General features: G+C 38.4%; 1 protein-coding gene across 4 annotated transcripts in view; it reads left to right on the plus strand.

The window, feature by feature from the left end:
• STXBP4 (syntaxin binding protein 4) overlaps positions 1 to 14,873 on the plus strand; it is a 235,261-nt gene that overhangs the window by 127,692 nt on the left and 92,696 nt on the right. For all 4 annotated transcript variants that reach the window (XM_055398981.2, XM_055398982.2, XM_055398984.2 and 1 more), the window contains one exon: positions 4,972 to 5,148. In XM_055398981.2, coding sequence (XP_055254956.2) covers positions 4,972 to 5,148 — 177 coding nt within the window. The remainder of the gene's footprint in view (positions 1 to 4,971; positions 5,149 to 14,873) is intronic.

The following is a 14,873-nucleotide window of genomic DNA, read 5'->3' on the forward strand; positions in this document are numbered from 1 at the left end:
TGGAGAATTACAGAGCCAGAAAATGAAAAAAAAATCATATATCTAAGATTCTGAAGTATATCTAACGCCCATATTTTTTATTCAATATCATGTTGATGAAACAGTGGCAGATTTTATTTTCTTGGGCTCCAAAATCACTATGGACAGTGACTCCAGCAACAGAATTAAAGGATGCTTGCTTCTTGGAAGAAAAGCTATGACAAACCTAGCATAAGAAAAAGCAGAGACATCACTTTGCCAACAAAGATCTCTCTAGCCAAAGCAATGGTTTTTCTAGTAGTCATGTACAGATGTGAGAGTTGGACCATAAAGTAGCCTGTCAACTCATGGCACTGGATAAGACTCGAGAGTCCCTTGGACAGCAAGGAGATCAAAACAGTCAGTTCTAAAGGAAATCAACATAATATTCATTGGAAGCAGTGATGCTGAAGCTGAAGCTCCAGTACTCTAGCCACCTGATGCAAAGAGCTGAGTCACTGGAAAAGATCCTGATGCTGGAAATGATTGTGGGCCGGAGAAGACGCGGGCGACAGAGGTTGAGATGTTTGGATGGCATCACGGACTCAACGGACATGCATTTAGGTAAACTCTGAGAGTTGGTGATGGACATGGAAGTCTGGCATGCTGCGGTCCATGGGATCACAAAGAGTTGGACACCACTTAGTGACAGAGCAACAACCACAGTTCCTTAAAGGGAGAAAAGTGTTGTATGTGGAAAAACATGATATTTTGTCCTTTGAGCTTATGCTGCCCTTTGTCTGAGTTTATGCAGCCCTTTGTCTCAGCACAATCACGTAGCGAAGTTCTTGTAGCCTACAAAAATTTTCATTAGTGTGAAGTATACTTTCAAAGAATTTGTCTGATCTTCCCTGAAAGTTCATTGTGAAATTCTAAGGTGGAAAATCCTGATTTAACAACCAGACAGTATAAGTTGAAGTCATTTTCTCAATGTCACTAAAAAAATGTTAAGTCAGACACGCCTTCATAATTTAGGATTCCCTTTTAGTGCATTTCTTTGTACTGCTTAGTATTAAAATGCATAATGCTTTTGTTAATTTTTCTGATCTGCTATTACATCTTTGTTGTTCAGTTGCTAAGTTGTATCTGACTCTTTTGTGACCCCTTGAAGAGCAGCACAACAGGCTTCCCTGTCCTTCACCATCTCCCAAAATTTGCTCAAACTCATGTCCTTTGAGTCCATGATGCCATCCAACCATCTCATCCTCTGTCACCTCCTTCTCCTGTCCTTAGTCTTTCCCAGTATCAGTATCTTTTCCAGTGAGTTGGCTCTTTGCATCAGGTGGCTAAAGTACTGAAGCTTCAGCTTCAGCATCAGTCCTTCCAATGAATATTCAGAGTTGATTTCTTTTAGGATTGACAGATTTGATCTCCTTGCTGTCCAGGGGACTCTCAAGAGTCTTCTCCAGCACCACAGTTTGAGTGCATTCATTCTTTGGCGCTCAGCCTTCTTTATGGTCCAGCTCTCACATCTGTACATGACTACTGGAAAAACCATAGCTTTGACAATATGGTCATTTGTTGGAAAAGTGATGTCCCTGCTTTTTCATATGCTGTCTAGGTTTGTCATAGTTTTTCTACTAAGGAACAAGCGTCTTAATTTTGTGGCTGTACTCACCATCCACAGTGATTTTGGAGTCAAAGAAAGTCAAACCTGTCAGTTTCCACTTTTTCCCCATCTATTGGCCATGAAGTGGTGGGACCGGGTGCCAGGATCTTAAGTTTTTTGAATGCTGAGTTTTAAGCCAGCTTTTTCACTCTCCTCTTTCACTTTCATCAAGAGACTCTTTAGTTCCTCTTTGCTTTCTTCCATTAGAGTGGTATCACTTGCATATCTGAGGTTGTTGATATTTCTCCCAGCAATCTTGTTTCCAGCTTGTGAGTTTTTCAGCCTCGCATTTCTCATGATGGTACTCTGCATATAAGTTAAGTAAGCAGGGTAACAATATACAGCCTTGACGTATTTCTTTCCCAGTTTTGAGCCAGTCCATTATTCCATGTCTAGCTCTTACTATTGTTGCTTCTTGCCCTGCCTCCTGGTTTCTTAGGAGACAAGTAAGGTGGTCTGATGTTCCCATTTCTTTAAGAATTTTCCACAGATTGTTGTGATCCACACAGTCAAAGGCTTTAGTGTAGTCAGTGAAGAATAGATGCTTGTTTGGAATTCCCTTGCTATTTTATGATCCATTGTTTTCTAACATTTAAACTGAATTAATCTGTACCTAACATAGAGTAAATCAATGAACTGGCCGCCACGTTTCCCCTGACTGGATTTCAGGCTCATGGTGAGGTACTAGGAAAATTCTGGCTCAATTATTACTGACATAGGAGGCTTTACAGTTATTAGAAAACAGCCCAGGAGGAAAAGAAAAAATGGATTTATGTGATCCTGTATTGCTAAATATGGCACACTGCTGCTATCTTTTCTTTACTACTTCCTCTAAGAGTCATCATTTCAATGCACTAATCTTTTAAACAGCCATTCAGTGGGAATTGGGCTAGAACTTTGCTAAGGGGTCACATTTACCAGCCTGACAGTTATACATTTACAAAAGAAATGGCATGAATTTATTCAGCATCAAAACCTCTGCATCTCTTACCACCCGACTGCATTTCACACCGTATTACCGTCAGTGCACTATAATGGCTATATAAATTCCATTCAGATTCTTCATTTAATTAACTAGTGTTCTTTGAACAAAAATAAAAGTGCTGTTTTTATAGAGGAATAAAGGCTGCATGAAGCAAATGTGAAGGAGACAAATCATCGAATTAGTTATTCTTCATTGCTGCTATGGTGAATTCTCTGCCCCTCCCTTTCTCTTCAGTGACAATATTATTTTTTTCCTAACCTGATTGAATGGAAAATGGGGAACAGTGTAGCAGCCTCAAGTGTGTTTGAGTGTGTTATAATGGCCACATCCTAAGCTCATGCAGGGCTGGGCACCGATGATGTTGTCATCTGCAAGTGATTTGGTTTTTTAGCATATTCTGTAGCCAAGACCGTGGACTTTGTAACTAGATGGCCTGGGTTCAAATCCCAGCTCTGCCACTTACTAAGTTTGTGATTCTGAGCAAATTACTTAACACAGTTTCCTGTCTATTAAATGTGGGTAAAAATGGACATCCCTCTCACAACTCTGGATAGATTATTTGAGGTGATCTATCCAAAACATGTAGAGCCCTGCTGACACATACTGGGCCGTTACCTCCCATTCTTGCAGTCTTTTGTGAAGTTGATCCTGGTGTGACCCTGGTAACCCTTGATCGCCTGGGCTGAACTGACTGATGTGTTAGTTAGATAGGCGTCCTTTTACCGCGTCTCTGTTCAGCACTCTCCAGTCGCTTTCCCTCTGGCTATAAGGAAAACTAAAGTCCTTACAGTGGCCTACAAAGGCTCTCAAGATCTGCCACTCCATGCCAGCACCATCCCTGCAGAGAGACCTGTGACCACTTTACCCCCATATCCTGCACCCCATTCTTCCTGTCCTCTCCTCCTGTCTACTTCGGCCACCCTGGCTTCCTTGCTGTTCTCTGAAGATGCAGAATGCTATCTTGATGCAGAATGCTATAGATGCACAATGCTATCTCAGGTCCTTTGCACAAACTGTTCTCTCTGCCCAGAAAGCTCCTTCTTTCAGAAATCTGCATGGCTCCATCCTTTCTGCTGTTCTCTAATTAAAAGTCTTCTAAGTGAGATCTTCATTGATTATCTCTAGTTTGCCATTTCCCCAAACTAGATTATAAATATTGGGGGACAAAAGGAGGACTTTGTATTGTGTTAGGTGCTCCATCTTCAGTACCTGAGACAGAAAGTGACACACAGTAAGTACTTAATAGTTATTGAGTGTATGAATGAAAAATTGACCCTTAAAATATGTCCTGTAGTAAAAATATTTCTAACCCTCCCCTAGGCTCAAACAAAAGCAAGTGTCCTGTAAAAGCTCGCAGAAAATTAAAATAGCCATAGTTGAATATTAGCCACAGCAATTGGAGCAGAAAGTTCCATTGCAGAGAAAAATAATTTCTGCATCAAGTAAAAAAAAAAAAAGAAGAAGGAAGGGTTTACATTATAGAAAGTGCAATATTAAATTATATTGGGGTCCTGGGAACGGTTATTGAGCCAGCACCAAGGCACATTTTTGAGAGTGCAAGTGCTTTGGGCCATACCATCCACTTCCTAAGGTGAAAAATACAGCGAGTGTATAGTTTTGTTTTTGTTTTTGTCATCTAGTGGTGGAGTAAAATGGTGATCAATGTTGGAGTCAGGTAAAGCTGGGTTTAAATTCTGGCACTGGTATCTGCCCTTGCATAGGTTACATTACCTCTCTGAGCCTCTGTTGATTATGTATAAAATGGTTTTAGTAATGCCTTTCCCTCAGTGTTGTTCTAAATGTGGTGAGCATTGCATCCTACAGAAATGGCTGTATATTTTGCTACTGAATCCTGCCTTTTGGCTTAAAATGGGGAGGTAGCTCTTAGACTGATGTCTAGGAATAAGATTTGGCTCCTGGGGCTTGGACCACCGAGAAGCCCGTAACACTATAAATCTTTCAGCAGGATCTGATGAAGCTGCAAAAACCTTCATAGAACATGAGCCCTACCACCTACTTGACTTTTGTAGAAGTCTGCTCTTTTTATCTTTTGAGCCAATTCTTATTCTATTTTCCACTTTCAGTTTTCTTCTGCTTCTCTTATTTTCAAAATTCTTTCCTAAATGTGTGAAGTTGGAGAGTCCATACTGAAAGTTATCCAAGAAACCAAGGAAAAGTAAGGTCACGCATGACCTTAATTAAATAACATGAATATTAGTTTTCAAATTGAGATGTGAAAAATATAAGTAATAGATTCATTTTTTGAATTTTAACTTCCAGAAAGAAGAAAATATTTTGTTTAAACCGCTGCTATTTTTACATTCCTTTCTACAATGACATTATTTTTTTTAATATTTAGGAAGCCAAAGCTGTGGTCGAAGAAACAAGAGCCCTGCGAAGTCGGCTTCATCTTGCCGAAGCCGCACAGAGACAGGCACAGGGAATGGAAATGGATTATGAGGAAGTGATCCGTCTGTTAGAGGCTGAGATTACAGAGCTGAAGGCTCAGCTTGGTGATTATTCCGACCAAAATAAAGTAAGCAAAACAGTTCTCTTTTCTAGTTACCATGGTTTCCTTGCCGTAGCCGTGTATCCTGTTTTCATTTTTTTTTTTTCATCTGCTCTTCTAAACTAGGTCAGTGTTTGTCTCCTGTTATTCAGTGGTAGGGATGATGTGTCGTGGTGGGGGTAATGTGAAGGTTATGAGCCTCTCTTTATCCAGATAGCTTTGGGATGGAAAAGTATGTGCCCCAAATTTATTTGGGTCACTGGTCAACATTGTACAACTCAGGCATCAAGTCCCATTACATTGGTTTCCTCCTTTTTCCCTAAACTTGCTAATTTGTCTTTTAATTCTGTTTTACTCTTCGTTTAGAGCACTTGAGGAAGTGTAAAAGTAAAATAATTTTTTGCCAAAGGCCCAAGTTCATTAAGAGAAAGAAACCTGAGTATGAATTTAGTAGCCTTCAATTTCAGTAGCACAATACTAAATGCTTTTCAGAAGGCAATGTGACCTTTCTTTTAATGTGAATTTTTTTATTATGTGATTTTGTAAAACATTATACATGCTATATTTATTGAATGGTCTTCAAAAACTGTAATAGACATATATACTTTTTTTTCACTGAAATACGGTAGAAAAATAAATTGAAATAGATATTTTATAACTTCCTAGAATTTATTTCTAACCATAATAAGTGTTTATGTCTCTAATCCAGTCATCTTTCAAGAGAACATAAAACAAATTTGAAAAATTTACATTTATTTATTTAAACATCAAAGAGTTAAGTATTTTAAATATACCAAGTAGAAATGAAACTAGTTTTAGAAAAGCAAGATGCAGAAGAAAATCTGAAATTTTCTTTGGTTATCTAAGAGATACATTTTTCACATCTGCCATTTAAACAAGTTCCAAAAGAAGGCTGATGTTCCTGTCACCCGTTGATAGTACCATAAGGCCAAGGGGGACCAATACTTTAGATGGCAGAAATACTAAGGAATGTTGCATATATTTATTATTCTTGACCCAGTGTTTATGTTCTGAAATCAGAGATATATGCTTATTTCATGTGAGTAACTTAACATGATTCTGAAAATATTGGTGGAATTATCAAAATATTAAAAGTACTTTTTAAATAATAACTTGATTTATTTTGGAGGGATAATCAAGTCTTTAAAAATACTTTCTTTTTAAATAATATAACATTTAAGGAATTCATATGAATTTATTCAATTTTTTAAAGCGTAGGTTATTTGCTATTCTCTATTTCAGCTCCTAGCTGAAAAACATTTTTGTCCTAAGTTTTGTGGTAATATAATTAATTCAGTTCTCTTTTTTAGCATAATGGTGTCTCATGTCATTCAGAGGAACAAAATTTTGTTAAGAGAACTAAATCCTAAACTAAGCCATTAGCCCATGTCTGAAAATAATCTTTTTTTTTCCCCCAAGAGATGTTAGACATGAACATCTCAACATTTTCCAAACCCAATACCAGTGGAGAAAGAGAAGGAAACTTTTTTTTAAATTGTTTGAGATTGCTTGAAGATATACTGACCAAAATATTACTGAATTCCGATTCAGATATTCATTTTTAAAACAGATTATTTTTATAATAATAAATATTTTTCTTACAAGTTTTCCCTTATATTATCTCTATGTTTAATTATCTCCCTTTTTATTTATTTTTTCCTTCAGCTTAAGAAATAAAAATTTACCAATACATTTGAAGACCCACAATGACCCTTTCCAATTTCATCCCATAAAACCACTTTCCTAGATTTACTCTTAACCATTTTCTTGATTATTTCACTACCTGTGTATATATATCCCTTAGTCTTCACTGGTGGCTCAGACAATAGGAATCCACCCACAATGCAGGAGACCTGGGTTTGATCCCTGGGTCAGGAAGATCCCCAGCAGAAGAGAATGGCTACCCACTCCAGTATTCTTGCCTGGGGAATCCCATGGACGAGGAGCCTGGTGGAATACAGTGCAAGGGGTTACAAAGAGTCTGACATAACTGAGCACTTAAGCATGCATGCACATGTCCCTTAAGAATGTATTGTTGAATTTTGCCTGTTTGCCAACTTTATATGAGTAGAAAACATATTGCTTTTATTATTCCGACTTGTGTTTTTTTCACTCAAAATTTTGTATTTGTGATTGATTTATTTGAAGTTTATAGCTAGTTCATGTCTTTTCATTACTTTTTTGCATTCCATTGAGTGGATATACTACAGTATATTTGTCCGTACTGTATTTGATGGACAGTACAACTGTTTCAGTTTTCTTCTTTTATAAACAATGTTGCTAAAAAGTTTTGTGTATATATCCTACTCCACATGTGTAGCAGTTCTCTTTTGTTCATACTAGAGTGGAATTCATAGGTTGAGTTATGATTGTATGATCAGCTTTACTGATTAAAATTAGGCAATGCCAATTATGTTTGAAAGTATTTAAACTGATCTTAACTCTGTGTTCAATGACATCAGGTGGTTAGCTTGAAATGAGCCATGGTGAAATTATTTACACCACGAAATTCTGTAAACCAGAGCTTTGACCCTTGTCCCAGATAGCCAGTTGAGCTAATATGCATTTATTAGACATTTGTGTTTTTATGTGAAATGTATCTTCTTATTTTTGATGTTGTAAAAATCTTCTCCTGAGTTTATGCTTGCGTTTGCACCCTAAGGTGAAATGAACAGCTGTTATTTTCATATAATCCAATTTATAGGTCTTTTCCTTCATGTGTCTTTCTAGAAGTCCCTCCATTCTCAAAAATGTTTTTATATTTGTCACTAAAAGTTTTTAAAATTTGATCCTTCTGTCATGGTTTTATGTCATTGTATGACATAGGGGTCCATTTCATTCTTTCTTTCTTTTTCTATATGAATGAAAACTACCCCAGCCTCTTTCATTCAAAAGCCTCTTTTACTCTAAATCTTGATCTGATGACCCTGTTTCTTTTTTATACATGTGTGGTGGCTACAAATCCTTTGATCTTTTATGTGTATTTTAGACTCAGATTATCAGTTCAGTTCAGTCGCTCAGTTGTGTCCGACTCTTTGCGACCCCATGAACCGCAGCACACCAGGCCTCCCTGTCCATTACCAACTCCCGGAGTCCACCCAAACCCACGTCCATCGAGTCGGTGATGCCATCCAATGATCTCATCCTCTGTCATCCCCTTCTCCTCCTGCCCTCAATCTTTCCCAGCATCAGGGTCTTTTCAAATGAGTCAGTTCTTCGCATCAGGTAGCCAAAGTATCGGAGTTTCAGCTTCAGCATCAGTCCTTCCAATGAATTTTCAGGACTGATTTCCTTTAGGATGGACTGGTTGGATCTCCTTGCAGTACAAGGGACTCTCAAGAGTCTTCTCCAACACCACAGTTCAAAAGCATCAATTCTTCATCACTGAACTTTCTTTATACTCCAACTCTCACATCCATACATGACCACTGGGAAAACCACAGCCTTGACTAGACGGACCTTTGTTGTCAAAGTAATGTCTCTGCTTTTTAGTATGCTGTCTAGGTTGGTCATAACTTTCCTTCCAAGGAGTAAGCGTCTTTTAATTTCATGGCTGAAATCACCATCTGCAGTGATTTTGGAGCCCAAAAAATAAAATCAGCCATGTTTCCACTGTTGCCCCAGCTATTTGCCATGAAGTGATGGGACTGGATGCCGTGATCTTAGTTTTCTGCATGTTGAGCTTTAAGCCAACTTTTTCACTGTCCTCTTTCACTTTCATCAAGAGGCTTTGTAGTTCTTCTTCACTTTCTGCCATAAGGGTGGTGTCATCTGCATATCTGAGGTTATTGATATTTCTCCTGGCAATCTTGATTCCCAGCGTTCCTCATGATGTACTCTGCATATAAGTTAAATAAGCGGGGTGACAATGTATAGCCTTGACGTACTCCTTTTCCTATTTGGAACCAATCTGTTGTTCCATGTCCAGTTCTAACTGTTGCATTCTGACTTGAATACAGGTTTCTCAAGAGGCAGGTCAGGTGGTCTGGTATGCCCATCTCAGATTATAAAATCCATCAAAAGAAATAAATACCAATGGAATTTTTACTGAAATGCATTAAATATATAGATTAATTTGGGGTGAAATTTGCATATTTATGATTGCATCTTGATTCATAGGAACAGAAAGGTTAATTGCATGTGGCCAGAGAATCTAGTCTATAGATAACAACTCCACAATTTATTGATGATTGCTTCTTGGCTTACTGTATGACCAATGTTTACAAATATTCAGAGTGAACTTGAAAAGAATTCTGCAATCATTTCATGCATTGTTTTATAGAGTGCATTAGATCAGTATCATTAATTGTGGGGTACAATTCTTCTCTAGTTATATTAATTTCTTTATTAGGGAATAAATTAAAATTTCCCTTGTGATTTCTTTTTTAAATTTTCTTTATATATTTTGAAGTAATGTTTTCAGTTGCCTACAAGCTTGGAATCACATTATTATCATCCTTTTATGAAAATGCTGTGACTCTTCACTCTAGCAATCTTCTTTCTCACTTAATGCTTATTTTTGATTGATTTTAAAATAGTTACACCAGCTTTATTTTAGTATTTACCTATGTAATTTTTTCCATTCTTTTACTTTCAACTTTTCAGTGTCCTTTCAGTTCAGTTCACTTCAGTCGCTCAGTTATGTCTGACTGTTTGTGACCCCACAGACTGCCGCACGCCAGGCCTCCCTGTCTATCATCCTCTCCCAGAGCATGTTCAAACTCATGTCCATCAAGTCAGTGATGCCATCCAACCATCTCATCCTCTGTCGTCCCCTTCTCCTCCCACCTTCAACCCTTCCCAGCATCAGAGTCTTTTCCAAGTCAGTTTTTCACATCAGGTGGCCAAAGTATTGGAAGTTCACCTTCAGCATCAGTCCTTCCAATGACTATTCAGGACTGATTTCCTTTAGGATGGACTGGTTGGATCTCCTTGCAGTCCAAGGGACTCTCAAGAGTCTTCTCCAACACCACAGTTCAAAACCATCAATTCTTTGGTGCTCAGCTTTCTTTATAGTCTAACTTTTAATCCATACATGACTACTGGAAAAGCCATAGCTTTGACTAGACAGACCTTTGTCGGCAAAGGAATGTCTCCGCTTTTTAATACCCTGTCTAGGTTGAGCATAAATTTTCTTCCAAGGAGCAAGCATCTTTTAACTTCATGGCTGCAGTCACCATCTGCAGTGATTTTGGGGCCCAAGAAAATAAAGTCTGTCACGGTTTCCATTGTTTCCCCATCTATTTGCCATGAAGTCATGGGCCCAGATGCGATGATCTTAGTTTTCTGAATGTTGAACTTTAAGCCAACATTTTTACTCTGCTCTTTCACTTTCATCAAGAGGCTTTTAGTTCTTCTTCGCTTTCTGCCATAAGGGTGTTGTCATCTGCATATCTGAGGTTATTGATATTTCTCCCGGAAATCTAAATTCCACTTGTGCTTCATCCAGCCCAACGTTTCTCATGATGTACTCTGCATATAAGTTAAATAAGCAGGGTGACAATATACAGCCTTGACGTACTCCTTTCCTGATTCAGAACCAGTCTGTCATTCCATGTCCAGTTCTAACTGTTGCTTCCTGACCTGCATACAGATTTCTCAGGAGGCAGGTCAGGCAGTCTGATATACCCATTTCTTAAAGAATTTTCCAGTTGATTTTGATCCACACAGTCAAAGCCTTCAGTGTAGTCAATAAAGCAGAAGCAGATGTTTTTCTTGAACTCTCTTGGTTTTTCGATGATCCAATGGATGTTGGCAATTTGATCTTTGTTTCCTCTGCCTTTTCTAAATCCAGCTTGAACATCTGGAAGTTCACAGTTTACATCCTGTTGAAGCCTGAATTGGAGAATTTTGAGCATGACTTTGCTAGCATGTGAGATGAGTGCAATTGTGTGGTAGTTTGAACATTCTTTGGCGTACCCTTTCTTTGGGATTGGAGTGAAAACTGACCTTTTTCCAGTCCGGTGGCCACTGCTGAGTTTTCCAAATTTGCTGGCATATTAAATGCAGCACTTTCACAGCATCATCTTTTATGATTTGAAATAGCTTAACTGAAATTTCATCACCTCCACTAGCTTTGTTCATAGTGATGCTTCCTAAGGCCCACTTGACTTCACATTCCACGATGCGTGGCTCTAGGTGAGTGATCACACCATTGTGATTATCTGGATTGTGAAAATCTTTTTTGTATAGTTCTTCTGTGTATTCTTGCCACCTCTTCTTAATATCTTCTGCTTCTGTTAGGTCCATACCATTTCTGTCCTTTTTTGAGCCCATCTTTGCATGAAATGTTCCCTTGGTGTCTCTAATTTTCTTGAAGAGATCGCTAGTCTTTCCCATTCTATTGTTTTCCTCTGTTTCTTTGCAATGATCGCTGAGGAAGGCTTTCTTATCTGTCCTTGCTATTCTTTGGAACTCTGCATTCAGATGCTTATATCTTTCCTCTTCTCCTTTGCTTTTCGCTTCTCTTCTTTTCACAGCTATTTGTAAGGCCTCCTCAGAGAGACATTTTGCATTTTTGCATTTCTTTTTCTTAGGATGATCTTGATCCCTGCCTCCTGTACAATGTCACGAACCTCCATGCATAGTTCTTCAGGCACCCTGTCTATCAGATATAATCCCTTGAATCTGTTTCTCACTTCCACAGTATAATCATAAAGGATTTGATTTAGGTCATATCTGAATGGTCTAGTGGTTTTCCCTACTTTCTTCAATTTAATCCTGAGTTTAACAATAAGGAGTTCATGATCTGAGCCACAGTCAGCTCCTGGTCTTGTTTTTGCTGACTGTATAGAGCTGCTCCATCTGTGGATGCAAAGAATATAATCAATCTGATTTCGGTGTTGACCGTCTGGTGATGTCCATGTGTAGAGTCCTCTCTTGTGTTGTTGGAAGAGGGTGTTTGTCATGACCAGAGCGTTCTCTTGGCAGAACTCTCTTAGTCCTTCTATGATCTGTTTCTTAGATTGGCTGCATCAGTTCCTTGTTGTGTCACGCAGAAGCTTTCATTGCGGTGCATGCACTCTGCAGTTGTGGCACACAGGCTCAGTAGTTACGGCACACGGGCTTCAGTAATTGCAGCATACAGGCTTTTAGTTGTGGAGCACGGGTTTAGTTACTCCATAGTATATGGGATCTTCCTTCTCCAAGGGATCAAACTTGCGCCTCCTGCATTGCAAGGCAGATTTTAACCAGTGGACCACCAGCGAAGTCCCTGTCCTTATATTTCAATTTTGTCTATGTTAAACAACAGGTAATTGGGTTTTTTTCCCATTTTACTAATTTTTGACCTTTTTAATTGGGAAGATCTTTCCATGTACATTCTTATTCACTAATGTACTTTGCTTAATTTCTGCCCTTTTATTTTCTGCGTTTTATTTGTCCCATGTTTTCTAGTTGTCATTTCTTACCTCCCTCTCACCCCCTTTTTTTTGGATTGTGTCAGATTTTTTCTGTGTTCCCCCACTCCCATTTAATTTATTTTACTATGCTGCTTTCACTTTCAGGTGACTCAGATGGTAAAGAATCCACCTGCAATATGGGAGACCTGGGTTCGATCCCTGGGTTGGGAAGATCCCCTGGAGAAGGGAATGGCTACCCACTCCAATATTCTGGCCTGGAGAATTCCATGAACAGAGGAGCCTGGCAGGCTGCAGTCCATGGGGTCTCAAAGAGTCGGACACCACTAAGCAACTTTCACTTTTATGCTGGTTTAGAAGTTAGAACTTGGTTTCTCATTTTAATGATTATCTTCTAATAGAAATATTAGCATTCTATTTTAACTTAAATTATAAAACTAATCACTATCTTTCAACTTCTAAATACTGTAGGAACTTTACCACAAATCTAATAGTCTCTTTCTATTTAATTTCTATTTTGTAAGTATTTTAGTTATTTCTTGACTTTTAACATCATAAATTAGTTATTATTACAATTTCTTTTGTGCTGTCAATCTTTGTTTAGATAGACCTCCATGTTTATCATTCTCTTTTTTCAACATTCTTTCACTTCAGACCTTCTTGCTTGAATTGCTTTCTTTTTTCTTGAAGTACAGCATTTAGAAATTCATCTTTCAGAGATAAGATCTGTTGTAATGAAGTTTATTTTTGTTTGTTTGGAAACATATTTATTAACTCTTGTTCTTGAAGCGTCGTTTTGCTACCCTTAGGGTGTTAAACTGGCACTGAGTTTCTTTAATGTTTTTGTTCCATGGTTGTGATACCAGATTTCAGTCTGTTATTTGTTTGCAGTGTGTTGTTTCTTTTTACGTGATTTTATCTTAAGTGGTCAGAAGTTTGACTATGGTCAGCCATGTATCGAGCTATCTTTATCTATATGCTTGAGATTCAAGGAATGAGCTTCCTGATCTGAGTAACAGTGTCTTTCACTGTTTCTGTAAAACCTTAAGCTGTTATCCTGACCTATTTCTCTTTCATTATTTCTTGTCTCTCCTATCTAATTTATATTGAATATATGTTAGATCTTCTGGTTATTTTTCCTTACCTCTTCTCTTTTGGTATTTTCCATTTTTATTTTTCTTCTCTATCATAAGAAGTTTATTTACCTCTGTCTTCCAGTTCACCCATTCTCTTTTCAACTTATCTTAATGTTTTGGATAGTAAACACATTAACTGAGTTTCTAATTATTACTGGCTTTTTTTTAATTGCAGGATACTTGCTTTACAATGCTGTGGTGGTCTCTGCCGTGCATTAGCACGAATCAGCCAGTTATGTATGTGGCCCTTCCCTCCTGAGCCTCCTTCCCCCACCTTCCCACCCCCTCGGTCTTCCCAGCGCACCAGCCTGGCACCCTGTGCTGTGCAGCGGGCGGCGCAGCTGACAGTGCACGCGCGTCAGTGCTGCTCGCCCGGCTCAGCCCGCCCCCGCCGTCCCCTGCTGTGCCCTCCAGGCAACTCTACGGCCGCTCCAGGTCTCCTCTCTAAATATGTTCTTTGGGACTATTTTTCTAGATTCCACATGCATACGTTAATATACGATATTTGTTTTTCTTTTTGTGACTTCAAACTGTGTAACAGGCTCCAGGTTCATCAACCTCACTACAGCTGACTCAAATTCATTCCTTTTATGACTGAGTAATATTCCATTGTATGTGTCTATATATATTTACATATATTTATATATATACATACATACATCTACTTTACCCGTTTTTCTGTTGATGGACATCTAGGTTGTTTCCATGTCCTGGCTATTGTAAATAGTGCTGCAGTTAGCATTGAGATGCATGTGTCTTTTTGAATTGTTTTCTCAGGATTTATGCTCAGTAGTGAGATTGGTGGTTTGTATGGTAATTTTATTCCTAGTTTGTTAAATCTCCATACTATTCTCCATAGTGGCTGCATCAATTTAAATTCCTGCCAACAGTGCAATAGGGTTCCCTTTTCTCCACATCCCTTCCAGTATTTATTGTTTGTAATTTTTTTGTTGATGGCCATTCTGATTAAAAGACGCTGCTTGCTCCTTGGAAGAAAAGCTATGACCAACCTAGACAGCATATTAAAAAGCAGAGACATTTTCCAACAAAGGTCTGTCCAGTCAAAGCTATGGTTTTTCCAGTAGTCATGTATGGATGTGAGAGTTGGACTGTGAAGAAAGCTGAGCACCAAATAATTGATGCTTTTGAACTGTGGTGTTGGAGAAGACTCTTGAGAGTCCCTTGGACTGCAAGGAGATCCAACCAGTCCATTCTAAAGGAAATCAGTCCTGAATAT

This window comes from Moschus berezovskii, chromosome 20 (genome assembly GCF_049115385.1).
Source record: "Moschus berezovskii isolate FMDL1 chromosome 20, NW_MosBer_1.0, whole genome shotgun sequence".
NCBI classification, from domain to species: domain Eukaryota; kingdom Metazoa; phylum Chordata; class Mammalia; order Artiodactyla; family Moschidae; genus Moschus; species Moschus berezovskii.